The sequence below is a fragment of the Sesamum indicum genome, linkage group LG5 (genome assembly GCF_000512975.1).
Source record: "Sesamum indicum cultivar Zhongzhi No. 13 linkage group LG5, S_indicum_v1.0, whole genome shotgun sequence".
Taxonomy (NCBI): Eukaryota; Viridiplantae; Streptophyta; class Magnoliopsida; order Lamiales; family Pedaliaceae; genus Sesamum; species Sesamum indicum.
The window spans coordinates 3,491,039-3,511,614 of record NC_026149.1 but is presented as its reverse complement, the minus strand read 5'-3'; the positions used below and the strand labels follow the sequence as shown (position 1 = coordinate 3,511,614).

At 36.6% G+C, this 20,576-nt stretch overlaps 3 protein-coding genes across 5 annotated transcripts; all 3 read left to right on the top strand.

The window, feature by feature from the left end:
* Nucleotides 1–6,563, top strand: LOC105161878 (telomere repeat-binding factor 4; the record flags this gene model as incomplete). Its single annotated transcript, XM_011079723.2, is given in 6 exon segments — nt 1–453; nt 1,469–1,683; nt 3,513–3,597; nt 4,704–4,787; nt 5,743–6,016; nt 6,134–6,563. Coding segments are annotated over 6 exon segments (840 nt in total). The 3' UTR covers nt 6,166–6,563.
* LOC105161877 (THO complex subunit 6) lies at nt 7,484–13,191 on the top strand. The gene is made up of 13 exons (XM_011079722.2): nt 7,484–7,784; nt 7,880–7,911; nt 8,012–8,101; nt 8,342–8,412; nt 8,996–9,041; nt 9,641–9,701; nt 10,335–10,388; nt 10,492–10,572; nt 11,074–11,113; nt 11,247–11,359; nt 11,815–11,925; nt 12,536–12,652; nt 12,873–13,191. Exons 1-13 carry the CDS (start codon nt 7,599–7,601, stop codon nt 12,960–12,962), a joined length of 1,092 nt encoding a protein of 363 aa, XP_011078024.1. The 5' UTR covers nt 7,484–7,598; the 3' UTR covers nt 12,963–13,191.
* LOC105161875 lies at nt 14,862–19,509 on the top strand. 3 transcript variants are annotated; one of them, XM_011079721.2, is made up of 3 exons: nt 14,862–15,039; nt 16,573–16,707; nt 16,845–19,509. In XM_011079721.2, the coding sequence occupies exon 3, from the start codon at nt 16,951–16,953 to the stop codon at nt 19,318–19,320; it is 2,370 nt and encodes a 789-aa protein (XP_011078023.1). In that variant the 5' UTR covers nt 14,862–15,039; nt 16,573–16,707; nt 16,845–16,950; the 3' UTR covers nt 19,321–19,509. The 3 variants fall into 3 exon arrangements, with proteins under 3 accessions (XP_011078023.1, XP_011078022.1, XP_020549590.1); XM_011079720.2 differs by having other exon boundaries at nt 14,862–15,086; XM_020693931.1 differs by lacking the exon at nt 14,862–15,039 and adding an exon at nt 15,107–15,980.

Genomic DNA, 20,576 nt, shown 5'->3' with positions numbered 1-20,576 from the left:
TATGTCAAAGAGTATACAATAAAGACGACCTTCAAATCCGTGGCGAAAAGTCCCTCTTTTGGCCCGACAGTTGTTCCCATTCTCGACTTTCTGCAAAGGCCCTTCAGACTTCAGAGAATCACCTTGAGCTACTGTGATTTTCCCAGGATCCCGTTATCAGCAACACCGTCGCGGAAATCTTGATAGGCCTGTACGCCTCGTAGCAAACTCGAAGAAGATTCATTTGAACAGAAGAAGTAGCAGAACACGGTAAGGATTTGGGGGGCAGCGGAGGGGATTTCACGTTGAGTTCGGAAAGAAGAGATGGGGAATCCGAAGCAGAAATGGACATCGGAAGAAGAAGAAGCGCTGCGGGCCGGCGTGGCGAAGCACGGCGCCGGTAAGTGGAAGAATATTCAGAGAGACCCTGAGTTCAACCACCTCCTCTTTGCTCGCTCCAACATTGATCTCAAGGTATGAATTAACATTTATGTATTGTGCATATCTGACTATTCACTTGCTTGTTTATGTACATATTGGGTGTGCTTTTACTTAGCTGTATAATTTCTTGGTGCTCCTGAGCATATTAATAGAATAGCTGCTGTTTGGTTTCTAAAGTTTATCTCTTGGTGCTTGCTATTTGGGCATTGTGGGAGGATAAATTGATGGAAAAATTTGAAACTGGTTGGAACAGAGATGAATTAGATATGGATTTGAGGTATTGCCTATGCACCTGCTAATAATGGAACAAACATTCACTTTAGCTATAAAACAAAAGGACAACAGTTGCTAAGGCTCGCTCTGAGAACTTCCATAAAAAACTTAAGTAATCTTCTCTTTGTTAAGAGAAGAATTTTCTATAAAAATTGTGTCATTGTGTTTTGGTAAAAAGAAGCACCTTTTCAGAATCTTTGCGCTAGTTTAAATGAATTTTCTAACTACTGCAATGGTGAGTAACTGACTCGATGTGTAATACAAAACATATGTTTTCTTGGGATGCTTATTCAACCACTAACTTTTTTTTGAAATATTTGAGTCCCAGTACTAGGGACATTATTAAAAATAATAATCTCACTAAGTCACTAACAATATATTAAAAAAGTATTTCCAAGTTCCAAGTGCATATATTCTGGATTGTTATATAATTTTCATTCTTTAGTTCTGTTCTGAGTTTCATGTGGAACTTGTATTGGTGTGTCTCTGAGAGGAGAAATTTCTTACCACCTCCCTAGGTGGGACAAAAACCCAATTTTTCCATATTTCTTGTTCCTTTCACATAAATTTGTTCGTTAATTCTGGATGTTGTTACTGTTTGTAGACTAAGATGTGGCTTTCTACAACGTGAGCATGTGCATATATTGTGCTCTTTAAAGCAATGTTATTGACTATGAGTTGTGATTTACTCTATTATATTGTTGAAACAAATGAAACCTTCTATGATAAATAGAACTAATTCAGGTCTAACTGTGGTCTTCTTTGGCTTGTGCAGGATAAATGGCGGAATTTGAGTGTGGCAAATGGTCAAGGCCCTAGAGATAAAGCAAGGACACCAAAAGCGAAGGCAAATCCTACTGATTCCCCTGCTACTCCACTGCCCATCACACAGACCTCTGCTTCTGTCACTCCTTCTTCACAGGATGCATCATCGGATGTAGTTATGTTAGATTCCTCGAAGCCCTTACCTGAAGGAAATAATGCGGCCAAGTAAGCTATACTTCTATGCTATATTCAGAGTTGTTGATAAAGATAAAAAATGCTATCATATTCTATATTTATTGTTCCGGCATGGTGCTGTGGTTATTGCTTGATCTCACATGACTCACTAATTTGATGGAGATTTTAATGGTGCAGATACTATTGGTGGGTTCATAGCAACTCTTGACTGTTCAGTTTGATATATTCATTAGACTGATAGTTTATGAGCTTGTAATCTGACCAACACATAAGGCCATTTATTGATTAGATGTTTGTTGTATGCATGAGGTTGGTTGCATACGGAGTCAGTTTTATGAGTTTGTGATTTTGTATCTTTTCGTGAATGCATAAGACTGTTTATGCATAAATGATATTCACCATCTTGGTTAAGCAAAAAATCACAGCTGAAAATACTTTAAATAGGCGCCGAGGAGAAAGGGTATCTAGCATATGGCTATATGGTTTCAACTGTTATTGGGTTAGGAACTCTACAAATACTTTTCTTCAAATTTCTTGTGAATGAACATTCAAAACTGGATGCAGCAACTGAATGCTACGAGGGAATTTTATGTTGGTTTACTTGTATCTAAGTTGGTTTTGTTCTAGATGTTCTTCTTTCCCATTATGTAGGATTTGTTATATTTTTTAGCTTAGCCCTGGATAATACATGGATGAGCTAGAGTGAGGGTGCGAAGAACGGAGGAAGAGGAAACAGTATAAATGTAGTAGTTTTGGTTATGCGGGTTTTATTTGAAGAAATGAACTCAAAACTGGAGGAGTTGATACTCCTAACTTTTATCAACACTGGTAATTCTCCATTTAAGAATGCATCATAGTAAATACATGGTCACTTGTAAGCTTCAGCTTGACATGCTTAAATAAATGAAGAGAACCATTTGTAGTTGGGGAATCACAGTTGTGAAGGCAATTTGCTGTGTTGATTCCAAGAATCAATGACCTTTGAAAAAATAACGGAGCTCCCTTTTGGTACATGATTTTTCATGCAAAACATTCTGAATAACTTTTACATTCATTTCTTTGATGACAGTCACATATTTATGGTTGACTTTGCCAATGCCCATGTTAATGGGTGGGAATCTACTATGGACCTCTAGAGCAATGTCCTTGGGTATTTTCTAAGGAAATATTTGCCCTTCTGTAGACGTTGTGATGAATACAGTAGATAAAAACAGTCCGGAGTGACCAAATAATTTATCTTTGATGTGACAGTTTTATCTGCTTTGTTGAGCAAACCGAATTACATTATTCTATTTACTCAATCTTTCTTAGGGTCTGGTGGAGGCACAAGACGAGATTGATAATAATGTTTCTTCTTTTGCTTTGGTGGTGGGGAATTCTAGGGCGGGATAGGAGTGGTCAGACTAGGATGATAATTACAGTGGTTGAGAAATCTTACCTTGCAATGGCTATAAGTTTGGTTGTAGTATTGCATTATGCTAGAGTTTAATTAGCGATGATGATGTTGGTATATCAGGTGGGTGTTTAGTGTTACAGAATGTTGGTATATCAGGTGCGTGTTCCGTGTTTCAGAAAGATGGTGGGCAAAATGGGTATTTTCATTTTCGTATTCAATTCTTGGGTGCAAGTGAAGACCAACGCTCTTAAAATTGCTGAAAGGAAAGGAAGAAAGAGGAATGAACCTCAAAGTCTTGACAAATCTTGGAAATTCTGTAGCCATTATGTTACCAAATCCACGATCTTAATTGAACAGGATATATTTTCCCATATCCTCTGCCATTGCCTTTTCCCCCTTTCTATGTTCTAGTAGCCTTTTTGCCCTTGGCTTTAAATGCATGACACAATTGCTTTCTTTTCAGGTACAATGCAATGATATTTGAGGCGTTGTCTGCTCTTAAAGAGCCAAATGGATCAGATTCTAGTGCAATTGCTACTTTTATTGAGGTTTGCCTCTAATATTGTTAGTGATTTCTATACCACGTATTGCTTAGATTGGTTAGAAGTACTAATTAGTTTGAAAATGAACCACTGGAGGACCACCATTTTGGAATGGAATAAAAGTTGTGTTCTCAAGATAGAGTATCCACTAATGCTTGATAAAAGCGCTGCAAGTACAGTGTCTAAGTGTGTTGATTACGTGGATAATCACCCGAAGTTACAAATGGAAGAACACATATCAGATAACAATTTTTGCTTGTTGCTAATGCACACTTGCAAGGAATCAGATTTTAGCATTTGAATAGTATCTCTTGAAGTTTGATGACTTGATGTTTATAACATGACTTTGGCTTGTATTTTGATTCCTTCGCCTCATAAGAAGACTTGATTGTTGCACGTATTGCTGGTTCCAGTATGTCAATGTTGCTCCCGGTCTCTAATTTTTAACAAATATTTTCTTTAGAAGCTCGAGAACAAGAATTGAACTCTATGAGATCTATCTGAAAGTCTTTGATTTTCTTTTTCTTTTCCTGGCTGATCATACTTGATGTTTCCTGTTAAAGAAGAGGAGTGTCAATATCTGTGATGCATAACCATTTCTTCCCCCCTTTAGTTCTGATTTGACTCTAACAGCCGCTATGATCTTTATAAATTGCTTACGAGGCCACTTGTGTGTCTTTGGTGAGAGAGAACTATGTGTTGAAATTTTAACCCCATTTTATACAGAACTTTAAAGAATCCTTTGTAGATTTTGTCAATTGTAGATCATATATTTAGAATAGGAGTCCTTGTGTATTTCTGTGGATAAGAAAGTAAGGAAGCTTTTTGGATTAATTGAAATATTTACTCATGCACGATATGTTTTGATAATGCACTGTTTTATACCAATTTTTCGTCCACTGTGTAAAACCTCTTGTGCTGAATAAGATATTGGATTTATACTTATATTGTCGATTCAGAACTCATGCACAATGTATGTCGAGAATGCATTGTTCTCAAACCATTTTGTCTCTCTCCCATTCTGAAAATTTGATATATTTTGATTTATTCTCATATTGTTGATTGCAAAAGATAAGTATTTTTCCTTTTCTGTTTTCTTACACTTCATACAGCAACGGCAGGAGGTTCCACAAAATTTCAAAAGGGTGTTGACTTCTAGATTGAGGAGGCTTGTGCAACAAAACAAACTTGAAAAGGTGATTCTGCTTCTCATCACTTAACCTGATCTGCCTAGTGCTAGGTTGTAGGTTTTACACTGAAATGCACTTGCAATTGTACTTCTAGACGATGTTGTGTCATTTTGAGGACTTCCAGTTTAATATTTCTGCATGTTTTCGTTTCTCTTCTGTCAGATATTGGTTTGCAGTTCACCTGGTGATCTGAACTTTTTGTTGATGAAATTACCAGTAGTTACGTGACTCCTGAAAATTGTCTTGATTGAATGGCGTGATTCTAAAATGTCAAGAATTACATATCTCACATTTACATCAACATATCTATCCTCTACAAGAATTGAAGAAAATAGCCACCTTCTTGCACTTATGTTTATGCTTTGCATATTAACGATGCTTCTGTAATAATGACAGGGGCAGAATTAGTATTTGCCTCTCCAACTTGTATGAAAATGAACTCAAGGTTTTCTATTTCTTGTTTTCTTTTTTTTTCTTTTATATTTCTTAAAAGTGGTGTATTTAGTGAACTTCAGTAATTGATTATGCAAATTATCCCTGACATCAGAGGGTTATAAAATTGTACGTAGTGAACCACTAGCCGACCCCACCACTGCTATAAACACCTGATTGGATTATAAATGTAACTAAATCAGTTCTTTTACAAAATTAGCTAAACCAGGTTGCATTAATGAGTATGTTAGCATTTTATCTTGTTTGGATCTCTGGATATTCCTTTTTGTACATCTTCCTGTGTTCAAATTATCGTTCAACTTCCATGGTGGTTGTTGAAAGGCCAAGTTGTAATTGGTGGAATCACTTTGTTTTATTTTCTTGTCATTGTATTGGCAACTCGAGTCTTGGCTTCCTCGATAATGATAAGGGCGGGCTTTCTTGTGCTGCTCATATGAAGTCTTTAACATTAAAACTTTTTCCTCGTTTAGCCTCACATCCATTCCAATCTTGAGCTTTTCACTTCCAGGTTCAGAATTGCTACAGATTAAAAAGAGATTCACAGGTAGATGCAAAGAGCCCCGCCATGAGACAGACAGATACACGGCCCAGACAAGTTCAGAGCATTGGGTATCTTGGAGATACAGTTGAAGATGCTGCAATTTCTGCTGCTTACAAAATTGCTGAAGCTGAAAACAAATCATTTGTGGCTGCCGAAGCTGTGAAAGAGGCAGAAAGGGTTTCTACAATGGCTGAAGACATGGAATCTCTCCTGCAGTTTGCCACAGATTGTGTCTATCAAAGTAAAAACTACTTTCTTTACCCTTTTCTCTTCCTTAGAATTATAACTCATCTTCCTTTCAGTAGTTTTATTTTCTTGAAGAATCGTAATACGTCTCTTCTTTTCTTCACGTTGACAGGCGCACATGGTGAAATTGTGCTAATGGCATAGGTTACTACTGATCCCTTCTTTCAGAAATTCTGTAAATAAATATTATGTGTTCGCTTTACTTCTGGAAATGAAGCGAATCTATCTTCTATTGCATTAATTATTCGTTTATGAGAAAATCACGAGATGTTTCAAGCTTGGCCTTGGGTCGTAGAAGTGTGAACGAGTCGAGTTGATTAGCAAGATTTCCAGTACACTGATGATCTCTGAGCAAGCTGTGTTCCAAATGACCGGAGTTGAGTTGGCAACTGAAATGCTGGGCTTGAAGATAAAAGAGAAATGCCCAATCTTTCTTGAAATGTTTGAAGCATTCTTGTATGTAAGACTTCCATATTTCTTCGTTTTCTTTAAGAAAATCATTCTCTATTTCTATAATAGATATGGCGTGTTTCATTGTTCAGCGTTTTTTTAATGGGATTGAGAATGTTTCTCCTTTTCCCAAGCCAATAAAAACGCATCTCACCTGTCTTAAACTATAATTTAACCATTTTAAGCTCACTAACAATAAAGATGACATTTTTGCCATAAAACCTTAGCTTTTATTATTATTATTATTATTGCTTTGAATGCCTATTTTGAACTTTTGCTTTATATGAATGCACACAAAAAAAAAAAAATTATCTTTTTACAAGAATTATTATTTTAAAAATTATATTTCAGTAATTATTGATAGTTTTTTTTTTAATCTTTTGTAATTATTTATAAGCTACAATGTTAAATTGAAAATGCTTTGAAAAAAGATATCCTCAATGGTCAATTTATATTTATTATATTTTTTTAATTTCTTCAACTAAACATGATATTAAATTTATCATATGAGATTTTACACATACAATACACGTAATTATTATTGACCATTAAAGAATGATGAGATTTTACACATATAATACGAACGTAAAATTCAATATCATATAATGAATGATGAAATTAATTATTATTTTATTTTTCATCGCATTTAATCTCGTCATTCCTAATCTTTATCACACAAATCAAATAAGACATAATTATAAGATTTTTATTACAAATATTTTATAAGTTTTGTGATTTTATTTTATTTAAAAGATGAATTCATCGTCTCATGACTCCAACAATATCGTAAAAAATACTTATAAATAAATTCATTCTTTTTACTTCTACTGATAAAAACAAACATCTTATAAGCCAATGTACTCAAAATGTTGAAGGGTGCCTTGAGATTTCGTAAATGAATTAGATGTCATGTGTTTGAGTTACATTAGATGTGTGTTGTTATTAAAAAATATTAATATAATTATAAAATTATTTAAGAAAAAAAATGGGTTAACAAGCAGCAAACGTCGTCGTTGTGTAGCGCGCCAATTCCCCTCAAATTTCCGCCCTAACAGTTCACAGTCCAGCAGCACAGGTCTGTGTGAACCCGGGAAGGAGTGGAGGAACCGGAAACGGTAGTGGAACAAATGGATTGCAGAAATTGGGACGAAGACTTGTACAGAGACGCCATTTTACAGGAGAGAGAAACCCTTTCCCGGACAGTTTTCCGGACCGCCTTTGCTCCCAACACTAACCCTAACCCCAATTTCGACCACATCGTCACCGCCTCGAGCGATGGCTCCATTGCCTCCTACTCCATTTCCTCTTGCCTCGTAATTTTTCACTTTTTTTTTTGATGGTTTATGTGTACACTGCACTGAATTTTTGTTCTGAACTTGTTTGACCTTTATTCTTTTGTGGGTGGCAGGCGATGGGTTGTGGAAGTGGGAGAAGTCAAAAGTGAGTTTGATTTATTTTTGCATTAGTTTGTTTGATATTCTTTTGCTAATTATTTATGCATATTGGATGTCTGGGTAAACGGGTTTGTGTTTTTGTGAAGTTGGTTAGTGGCGGAACCGGATTTTATGATTCAAGGGCACGATGGACCGGCTTATGATGTTAAGTTTTACGATGATTCTTTGTTGTTGAGGTATTAGTTCATATTCTTGACTGGTTACTGCTTCTCGTTGTTGTGTGCTTTTACTGGTGGGAGATGTTCTTGTCTTGTATTATTCAGAGTGCAGCTTCTTGTGGTGCACACTAGATTCTTTTTATAGGACAGTTATATATGGTTATTGTATTAAGGGTCTCATCATATGTAAAATACAATTTTTATCTCGAGGAATTTGTTTCTGTCATAATATCTGTTGACTTTGTCTGCATTATCTAGTTGTGGCGATGATGGTCGGATTCGAGGATGGAAATGGAAAGAAATTTTAGGAAGTGAAGCACCTGTGCAAGGTAATCCATCATTTAGATTAAAAGAGGCTCTTCTAGGAACAATCTTTGCATGATTTGATTATGCCATGTTAAACTTGCTAGTGCTGTAATTCTAAGGCATTTTGTATTAGTTATTTTCCTCTTGCTTCCTCTGCTGGAATTTGAACTAGTTGAAGTTCCAAAACTCAACGCGTACTTTACAGCTTAGATCAGAACTAATACTAAAGGGTAACTAAAACTATATTGTGGTTTTATACCTAGTTGAAGTTCCAAAACTCAACGCGCACTATACAACTTAATCAGAACTAATGCTAAAGGGTAACTAAAACTATATTGGACATTTGGAAATAGCCTCCAGTGTGAAGTGCAGAGGTCACTAGAAAAGCTTATTTTAAGGCAGTCACAGGTCAAATTTTATGAAGTTCCCTTTTACTTATATGCTTTTTGGTTCCTAGCTTTGCCATGAGGTATCAGCCTCTGATCATGTGTTAGACATTTTTAACAAAATTTTCTGCTTCAATTTTTCCTGTAACCATAGAAGTATCCTATCAGACATAGCTTTAACTTCTTGCTTGTCCTGTTTTTCATTCATTTGTTTTTGCAGGATGCAAGTTGAAGCCAGTACTTGACTTGGTGAATCCTCAACAGAAGTTAGTTATCTGATTTGAAATGGGTTCTAAGATGGCAAAATTAGCTTAGGGAAGCCTTTTCTTGTGGTCCAGTCCACTGTCAAGTCTTGGATGTATATATATTGCATGATGGTTATTACAATGTATTAGATTCTTGAGAACCCTATTAATCCCTCAACAAGTTAATCGATATGACTGATCTTGGAATCTATATAATCTTATCATAGAATGATTTGGCATGATGCAAACTTCATGTTTGACTGGTTAAAGATTCAAGAGGAATGAATAGTTTGGATGGACATAGGACATGGTGTTCTGGGATTCGTTGGCAGGATTGTCCTATTTCATGTGAAGTGTGGAATTAAATTTCACACCACCAAGTAGAAATCTATCTTGTCTTTCTCCTACATTCGCTGATGTGAGTTTTCTTGTCTTTTTTCATTCTACTAGTGCCTTATGTCCATATCGTATAATCCTTGTACCTTATAGTGTATTGAAATGCCATTGTCTTATTTGCTCTAGTTTGCTTGTCTGCCAGATCCACAAGTGCCAGTTGCTTCATGTATTTTATTCTTTTGTTGTTTATCACCAACTTTCTTGTATTATTTATTCTCGTGCAGAGGTCCGTGGGGTGCACTCTCTCCAATTCCAGAAAATAATGCTATTGCAGTTGATTCTAAGGTTTGGATACCTTTGCTTCTTTTCTACAGTAAGCTGCTTGTTGAGTTTTAATATTGAACGGCATATCCTTAAATTCCACTGTTTTGACATGTTTAGTATATGGTGATTTATCTTTTATCCAGAGAACAGACCTGATAAATTTTTTGTAGCTTTAGGAGACGAGAACAGAGTGAAACGAGTGAACGCAAGCCATTCTTCTATAATATATATATCCTGTCACTTTAGGAATAAGCTATACCAGAGTTATTTCATTCATAATTTCAGATCCCTTGAGAAATTCACATATATTTACCTCTCACTACATAACAGGACTAGTTTCTTTACACCTCTATCTGGATTGTGATCATGTCACTTGATAGTGCTATATTTTTCCTAGCTAAAAGGGAGAATTTTTGTGGTATAAATGATCATGCATGAATTTCTATTCAATTGACTTGTATGAAGTAATGCTCAGAGCTAAATTCTTGCTAATCTTGGTCCTAGGACTGAGGGCTAAACTATTTGTTTTACTGACTTCCCAGATTATATTAGCCTATCATATTAATTTGAGTACTTAACCTTGCGCCTGTTTTTTCATGCTGCCGGTTTTTCATGTCTAGTATGTATTTATATAGATTTCGTCATTGGTTGTAGAGTGGATCCGTATATTCTGCTGCTGGAGATTCTTATGCGTATTGCTGGGATATGGTATGCATTATGATATGATTTTTTTTCTTGTGTTCACTGAAAATAAACTTGAAAGGAAGTGCGAATAGCTGACATCTTTAATAATTTGTGCCCTGGCGATCAGGAGAAATGCCAGGTCAAGATGATTTTCAAAGGGCATTCAAACTATCTACATTGTATTGTTTCCTGCAATTTGAGCCATCAGGTCATACTTTTCCTTGTTCGTCTTGGTACTCTTTTATATTGAATGTTCTGAACCTAATGTTAATCTATAGGTAGTTCAGTTTCAGCTTTCCTTTCCTTTTCGTTTTATAGTGTTTCATAATTCATACAGCAATATATTTTTATGGATCAAAACTGATTAATGCTTACCATACATTTTGCATAATTTTTTCCTGAAATGAATTGCCACCCATCCTAATCCCAACCCCATCTTCCAAATCACAGAAAAGTCAGAAAAAGAAAAATGAAAGAAACAAAGGTTGGTAATAGAACTCCCAGTGGCTTCGAATATTTGAGAAACTGAAGTTACTGGAAAGATCAGAAATATGTCAATGCTAAATGGTCTAATAGTAAGTGCTTTATGCTAAGATTTGTTCGGAAGGAAGCTGAAGCTGGGGATATTTGTGTATAAACTGAAGTTGTACTTGGGACTTCTATGTTTAAAGTTTGTTGTTTATTTCACCTTCTCTTGGTTGTATTTCAGGTCATAACTGGTTCAGAAGATGGTACTGCACGCATATGGGGTACCTAATTTACTGCGGCTCTGACCATCTTGCATGTTTCTTGTGTTTGTGCTGCTTGTCTAATTAGGAGCTGTGTAGCTCGTCCATTTGTTTATCAATACATTTGACTTGATTGAGTTGTGATGTTGTGTAGATTGCAAAAGTGGGAAGTGTATCCAAGTAATTGATCCAGAAAAGGATGAGAAATCAGAAGTATCATTTCCATGTGTCAGTTGCATTGCTCTTGATTCAAGTGAGAGCTGGTTGGTAAGAGATCATGCACTGAAGATCTTGAATAGTGACCATTTGTTTCCGTTGCTGCTGTGTATATCTTTACTTCCAATTTTAATGCCTGATATTACATTATAGATTGATAGGTACATGCATAGACAAGACAGAGAAATACTTTGTCTCCAGCTACTTCCTTGTACTTGTGATTTGCTTTCTTTTAGTGGCAACCAAACAAATTTTCCATACTTCCTAGAGAAAAATTGATTTTGTTTACTTTTCTAGTTGCAACTAGCTAATAAGTTTAGTTAACTAGATTAATGTAGACTTTCCTATCCATGTCGGCGATAGGGGTTACAGAAGAATACCTTTTTCCTCAACTCCACCTTTAGTTTATAGTTTTGGAGTAAACCTATGAACTTGTTCTGGTGAACATGCAGTAGCAATACTTTTGAACCCATCATACGACCTCTCATATATCTTAACTTTTACAGGTTTGTGGAAAGGGCCAGTCCTTATCACTTTGGAATCTTCCTGCTCGTGAATGGGTTTCAAGGGCCAGAACTCGTGCTCCTGTCCAAGATGTTCTATTTGATGAAAATCAAGTGAGTCTGTCGTATCTTCATACTGGTCCATATAGTTTTCCCTGTCAGTTAGCTCAGAGCTCATTGTATTTTTCAGAGGCCAATATTTATGGGTCCAACTGTTCCCTTAAACAGGATATTCATTGAAGCACCGTGTTTGAATCATATTGATTTCTTGATACACATATGAAGGCTGTTCTGACTTGGTTGAGTAATTTTACTTCCAAAGTCTAATGTTTGTATATCTCCTCCGCCCCTTCTTCCCCTCTTTATCATTCCCTCTTCACTAGCAGAAATTTATAGAAAGTTGTCATGGTGTAAAATCCGATAACTTCCCACTGCTGAAATTGATACATTTCCTTTGAAGAATTACATGTTGAAAATTCTTTATCATTTTTGTTTCTTATGTTGCCTTCCATTGCATGCATTATAGTTGCTGATTAAAGCTTGAGCTTTGAACATATTTCAGGAAATGTTTTTCCCTCTTTGCTGGTGATGCTTATGATATTTTTAGCCCCCACATTTGATATGGCCATTGCCTGCGTTTGTACTTCTTTCTCAGCTGTGTTTTCATTCATGTTGTTCTGCTTTCAGTTCTTCTTCTCCCTGACAAAGATTGTTATTTCCTCAGATTTTAGCTGTTGGAGCAGAACAATTACTTACACGATTAAACATGAAAGGAGAAATTCTTTCACGGATTCAATGTGCTCCTCAATCTGCGTTTTCCATTTCTTTGCATCCCTCCGGAGTAAGTCCTCTTTTAATACCTTCTTCTTTGCGATATTTTTTGGTGTAACTTTTTTGCTTCTGCTACTATATTTTTGCTGACATATGCCTGTTGATTTCATTGCCTAACTGAAACACTTTGTCAAAAGACCAGACGTTTTATGAAAAATTTTCAGTTGCATGTTTCAGGTTAAGCCCACACATCTGCTCATCTTCATGCATATCTTCTGTTTGTTTTCCAGGTAACAGCTGTATCTGGTTATGGAGCGCTTGTAGACATAGTCTCACAATTCGGAAGCCATTTGTGTACATTCCGCTGTAGAGGGCTATAAGTAGCATCGAAGCACGTTGATCATTATCAACTGTAATTTTATGAGTTTTGGCATCTATGCCCCAAACTTTTATTGATAGGTAAAGAATTTTGTGCTGCCTTTGGATATGATAAACATATTGTGCTTTTGAGTCGTGTATTTGGAGTACTACTTTTCTTCGGTCATATTTTCTTCACTTTGAGCAGCTAAATCTGCTATTTTTGCCTTGATATGTGTTATAATCTTTCATGCTCCTACTCAAATGTGTTTTCTTTTCTTTTACCCCCTTATCTTTCTCCTTTTTCCTCCTGTTCCCGAGTAGAGTTTGATCATTGAATTTATGTGCGATTCAAGCAATCTAATTTGAAATTCTTGAGAGCACGTTGGAGGCCAGAAAAAAAATGAAAGAAACAAATTGGGTTTGTTACCATTAGGCTCATGAGCAGAATGTTAGCTTGAGCTTACCTTGGCAAACTTTTGTTACTCTTTAGGAGGCATGCGCCCCAGATAAACTACCCACCTTATCTATCATCGTAGAATATGTTCATAGGACAGATTATGGTTCTTGGGTGTCCAATCAATTAATCCCCCAATTGGGGGAGTTTAAGCGAAAAGAAAATAGGCTGAGGGGAAAGCTGCTATATTGAAGGTTTTGCTTGCTTGCTCCAATGCTCATTTAGTTATGAAACGAAGCACTTCGTCTATGGGCATTGTAGAAAGGATAGAGTATGACCCCAATCGTTCTTCTTGAATTGCTCCGTTAGTATTGGGTTGGGGGAGAAAATGCAACACGATAGAAGTGTTGGCTTCTTTGAAAAGGAGACTCGAATCTACCATGACCACCATCCACGGTCCATTTGCGTACTCTTCGCTGCCTGTTCATTTGGTTCACGTTTTATAATGCATAATTACATGTTTGATTTCTCATATAAGAGTTTTATTAAGACCAAGTTTGGTTATGAGATAGTATAACTCACCTCTATACATAATCCCATCTATTATTGAAAGTACAATTACAAAATTTTGTTATCTAAATGCCCTCCACCGTCTTCTTCTTCTTCTCTCTCTCTCATTGAACGTCTGATTCTGTCTTATATGAATTGGGGGGTGGGGGTAGATGGAATATATCCCACAAACATTTTATTTTAAAAATTATATTTTAATAAATACTGAGAGGTGTTTTCTTTTATATCTTTTATAATTCTTCACAAACTACAGTTTTAAAATAAAAAATAATTTTGAAAAATACTCTTAATGGTCTTTGTACATTTAATCATATTTTATAATCTGTTTAACCAAACACCAGATTAATTATAATTCAATTTTTCATGCCATTCAATCTCATCATGCTTAATTCTATTACACGAGGCCTAAATTCTATAATGTATGTAAAAATTCTTACAAACTATTAACAACTTATATTGGTAGTTGAAATAATAAGAGTTGATAAATTTTGAAGTGGGTGGACTAGGGTTGAAATTAGTTTTGTAACAAAAAATTGAAACTTTATCCAGTTAGTGTTATGCCACCTTGTCACCATACAAAAAATGCCTAATGTGGCTTCCAAGTGCCCATTAATAATAGCGAATTATTCAATATACTTGAATAGGAAAAAATTCAAAATTGAGAAAGCAAAAAGTTGTAGAACAATGATACAAAAAGCGTCATGTTCAAGTTGATAGAGTAGCCCGTAAATCTTGGATGACTATCCAATTTAGATATTGGGAGTGGTGGATCTTGGATCAACCCAAATTCAGAACAACAAAGGCTAAACCACAACATTAAAGCTCAATGGGCTGGCCCAACCAACCTGTGTCAACAAAAGTTGGCCCAGGCCCATTGGAGCCCAAGTATAGTTTGTTCCATGGCCCTTAGGTTCTTTGAAACCACAAAATCCCTTTTTCCCCTTCCAAATGAAAATCACACATAGTTTTGGGGCAAATGAAATTTCAGAGGAATTCAGGGGTCCTCCTCTCTTTCTTCTCTCTACTCCTCCCCCAAATATTTTTCACTCTCTTTTCTTTCCCTCCATTTTCTTCCCTCTCTTTTGCAGCAAACCTCTAGTCAAAACTTTTACTGTTATTTTCTCTCTATGTCTGTAAGTTTTCCAGTTGATCTTACACTCAATTCTCTGACCAGACAAAGGTGGTGTATATATATCTGCATGTAACGTATTTAGTTCGGCTATTTAGCATGTCATCTGCTCTTCCAAGTGTTGAAACACTCGAATTGTTTTGTCTTTGGTTGTATGCTTTGATTTATGAGTTTGTGGGTTTATGGTCTTGTCCATTTCTAGGGTTTTCTTTAATCTGCAATTCCTATTTGACTTCGACGTTGTTTTTTTTTAATTCCGTTTCCCGATTGTTTGCAATTTCATGCGCCTATTGGAATTAATGGGATTTGCAAGTAATACTTTCCCGTATCGTGTTTTGGAATACAGGTTCATGGTTTTCATTTTACTCTGAATATTGGGTGATTTTTGAGGATTAAGTGGAGGAAGAAGGATTTCTGATAGTTTCAGTTAACTATCTGGAATATTATAAACGGGCTTTAGATTTATGTATAATGTGCTTTCTTGTGGTAATTTTTGATACTTTATGCATGTGTCCGTTTCTGCCAACCTGGTAATGCAGGTTTGCTGTATATTTGAGACGTGACCCCAAAAGTTTTATCTGGGCATTCACCTTGAATGCCACTAATTTTCTGTTTTGGAGGGAAATGACAATCTGCTTTCTTGTTCAATTTTTGGCACTTTGAAGAATAACACTTATTTTGATCTTAGTTTACCACCTAAAATGATTACTAGATCAACCAAATATAAGCAAACGGGGGTCAGTCTTTGAATGTAATGTGGGGAGTGGGAACAGAAATTTATTCTTTTCTCGCCCAACATCCTGCTCATATGCAATCCCAGTGGACGGTGATAAGAGATGGAAATAATGTATGCAAAAGAGTAGAGCTGGGGATGATATGAATATCTCTTCTATTTTCAGAAACTAGCTTGGAATGTCTTAGATGTCGCACAGATTGCATTTTTCGGTACGGGTTATTTTAGTTATAACTGGAATATGCTTGGTATTTGAATATCTATGTCAGGAACTTTGGTTCTTTTTCGGGCGGCACATGCTGTCTCTTTCTCTATTATCATCTTAACTTGCTTTTGTTTCATGTTTACTGCTATTTTGCATATGTGATGTCAATTCAATCTATCGATTCAATCAGTCGCTAGATTCATGATTCAGTTATTAAACTCATGCAAACTCTTGGTGAAAATGATTTTACGAATATAATAATATCTTCATTGTATTAGTTATACAAGATGGTTAGCAAGTTTTCAATTGAACAGAATACTACTGTTAATATTGTGTGCACTTGGAGCTTGAGTCATGATTCTCTGTCGGCATGATCAGAAGTTATTGGCAAGGAATTCAGTTACAAATGCTCCCATTGGAGTTTGTTTGAACATTAGTTCTTATTCATCTTGACTCAGACACATCTGATTACACTGAACAACTGAAAGATGAAAATGAAGGATGCTCTGCATTTTGATACTATTCTTTTGATTAGTCGTATTTTTTATTTGTGCCAGGTTTTTTATTTGTTGTTCACGTTTGGATATTGATGGTTATAGGATCACTGTTGGGCTGCCAGGTAGCTCCTATTGGGATTATGGTTGCTTGATCAGTCATGTTCAGAAGCAGCTTTTAGGTCTCATGATGTTAATACTAAATGACTGCGTTGAATTCCAATGTTCTCCTCATATTAGGTATAGTAATACTAACTTGTACCTTTTCTGTACAACTTAACTGTTACTTATCAAAGTTGCTTTTAGAAATTGACCACAGTGCATGAACTTATAAGTAACTTTTTCTGGGGAAAATGTGTTTGTCAATGCGGTTGCAGAATTTAACTACTCAGGATATGGTTTGAGCAAGAGCATTTTCAGTTCTACCTTTCTTGTGTGCTTGGGAAGCTTCGGTGCTTGATCTGCTATACCTTTATATTAGCAATGGACTGCAACAAAGATGAGGCCATCCGGGCCAAGCAAATCGCCGAGAATAAGATGGAAAATAATGACTTTGAAGGGGCTCGAAAGGTTGCACTGAAAGCACAGAGTCTTTACCCTGAACTTGAGAATATTGCCCAGCTGCTAAGCATCTGTGATGTTCACTGTTCAGCTCAAAAGAGAATGTTGGGATCAGAAAAGGACTGGTATGCAATCCTTCAAGTTGAAAGTTTGGCTGATGAGTTGACCATCAAGAAACAATACCGACGGCTTGCTCTTTTTCTGCATCCTGATAAGAACCGATTTCCTGGTGCAGAGGCCGCATTTAAGCTGATTTGTGAAGCAAATGCAGTGCTTTCAGACCCCACAAAGAAATCTCTATATGACAGTAAGATTAGAGTTACGGTTAGATCTGCTTTTGTAAATCCTCCACCCCATCACATGAATAGAAATTCTCAACTTTACAAGCAATATGGAGCTCAGAACACTGTTCCTGTTGGTCTTAGCAGTCTGAACCAACGTCAAGCAACTCAGCCCAGCATATCTGTCAGGCAGGAAGTGTTTTGGACAAGCTGCCCATTTTGCAGTATAAAATACCAGTACCCTAGAAAATTGGTGAATACAACTCTCCGCTGCCTGAAATGCTTAAAGAATTTCACGGCTTATGAAATAAGTGCTCAAGGTGTTGCCTCGGGCTCCAATTGGGCTCCACATGCTCAACAAGTGCCTGCAAAACCCGGTGTGAGTCAATCTGCTGCTTTTCAACGGGTACCAACTCAGGGTAATTTTACAACCGGTGTTCAAAATGTCAAGGGATCTTCAGCATCATATGTAGGATCTCAGCAGAATGCCAACAGGAGAACTGGTCACCCGGAACCAGGTGCTCGGACGGGTAGTGTTTGCAGAGGTGTACGGTTAGAAAGTGGTACCAACATCAGTCAGCATTTGAAAGCAAAAGGATCAGATGGCTGCAATGTCAATTCTTGGCAGGGTGGGAAGGAAGGTCGAGCATGCAATGGTGATGCAAATAATAGAGGAACAGGGAACCTAAAAAATAAGAGCAGGAGAAGGGGCAGGAAGCTTGTAGTGGAATCTAGTGACAGTTGTGACAGCACAAGTGAATCTGATCTAGAAGATGTGACCATTAAGGATAATTTCTGCAACCCGGCAACTGATGTGAATTCTGGAGCGAGTCGTGTCCATTTGCGGAGATCATCTCGGAAAAGGCAACATGTATCCTACAATGAAGGTGATGATGATGATGACCTTCCAGGTCCTCTCAAGAGACCGCAAGCAAACAAATCATCAGAAGATAATGGAAATGAGAGGATGACTGTGGAAAGTAAAGAAATGGGAACTGTTAAACCTGAAGAAAGTTTGCAAGACAAGGATGGTTACTGTGACAAAGAAGTGAAGGCAAGAGGAAAAGGCGGTGGTATGTCGGGAATTCATGCTGATACAATTGAAATCAAAAGTGACTCTGATCGAGATTCATATTCTAGTACTAATTTAGGTAAGGACATTTGTGACTGTGGAGACCCAGAATTTAGTGATTTTGACAAAAATCGAAATGAAAGCTGTTTTGCTGTAAATCAATTCTGGGCTTGTTATGATTCAGTTGATGGCATGCCAAGATTCTATGCTAAGGTGAGGAAGGTTTGTGCTTCTCCATTTGAATTGAGCATCACATGGTTGGAACCTGATCCTATGGATGAAGCTTATGAGAAATGGATAAATGGTGTGTTACCTGTTGGTTCCGGCAGTTTTAAGCTTGGCAAAACTGAAAAAACATCACTTCTTCTTACGTTCTCTCATCAAGTGAACTTTGGGAAAGGCAAGAAGAGAGGTTCTTTTAGCATATACCCCAGAAAGGGGGAAATTTGGGCTCTTTTCAAGGATTGGGATTTGAGCTGGAGCACCAACCCAGAAAATCATAAAGAGTATAAATATGAGCTCGTGGAGGTGCTCTCAGATTTTGTTGCAGTTTCTGGCATAAGAGTTTGTTACTTGGATAAAGTGAGAGGATTTCTGAGCCTTTTCCAGAGAAGTCGGCACACTGAGACTGACTGTTTTCTTATAGGCTCCAGTGAACTATTGAAGTTCTCCCACCGTATTCCCTGTTTCAAAATGACAGGCGCTGAAAGAGAGGGAGTGCCTGTGGGTTCCTTTGAACTCGATCCTGCTTCCCTACCTCTGAATCCTGATGACTTGTATTACCCTGGCAAACAAAAGATGGAAACCAAGAAAAACATGGACCCTAAAGTTGATCGTCCACCACCCAAGTCGGCTATAAAGAAGGGTAACTTTGTGAAATATGAGAGCAGTAGTAGTGCTCCAAAAGAGTTTGTAGATTTGGAGGGGACTGATAGGTAGATGTCTAATCTCTGGAGATTCCCAGAGGACTAAAGTGTATCAGGCAAGACACAAGTTGAAGTAGTTTTTGTCGTTGTAATGTATAAATATAAATATTAGAAAGACAGGAACAGGGTGTGTGACCTGTCCATGAAAACCAGAATACTTTGTCTTATAAAGCTGTTAAACATTTGTAACTTAGCTATGAAATTCTATCTTCAAGCCAAGCAACAAGGAGCTTACAGTTCCTCAACTGTATAGTATGGTGACTTTTCCTCCACAGGTTCTTTGAAGCAGGACAGTTATGAATTCAGGGATCAAAGGATGGACTAATGGTTTAAGTTTTAGCAAGTTTACACCTGTTTGAGAGCTGTGCATGAAAGTGTGTATTGCACCAGATTCGTATGTTGCAGCTCACTGGGCATAAACATGGTAATCCAAGAGACTGTTGAGAGTTACCGAGCATTGGTTTCAGGTACCATGTAAGAATGTTCATGATATGGTGGTGTTGTTGCTAGGATGCTTTTCATAGAAAGTAGATTGACATGACTGTTACCTGATCTTGTAGTTGCAGATAGATGTTCTGATATTGAGAATTACCCTCCTCAGCTTTTCCATTCCTAGCTTTTCCTCCTTTGTTCCTTATGGACAGACACTTTCTTGAGTTAAGATTGTAAATCATATGTGAAGGGCATCTGACCCTTTCCCAGTTCATATACCCTAATTATAGGGCAATTCCCATCTCTTTAACCTCAGAATCTTCGGAAGCTCTCTTTGTACACTTTGCATGTTTATCATTCCTGAACTCATGATGAAAAATTGAATACAAGAAACCACTTTAATAGATTATACTTAAACTGAAGTTTTCTTCTACTCGTACATCATATACAAGTATGATTTGGTATTTGCATATTATTTCCATCAATCACAAATCCAATTATGACTTCTTGAATTGACTCCTGTAAGATGTTGAGGGAGATTTTGTGTATAATTAATATTTTTACTGTAGAATTATCCCAAGGCCTTGAATATAAACATTCCTTAGAACACAATAGGAATACAATCATTATCTTAGGTTAATAATTCCCTTTCTAATTTCAGAAAATGGAACAATTTGATATTCAACTAAAAATTGTAGTACAATTTAAGAAAAACCATTTTGCAAGATATTTTTTTTATTTTAAATACTAACATGAATTAAGATGGATTTTAACCAAAAATAAAATAAAATAAATATGTTTTAAGCAAATTTTATATGCACCATTTTGTATTTCTCA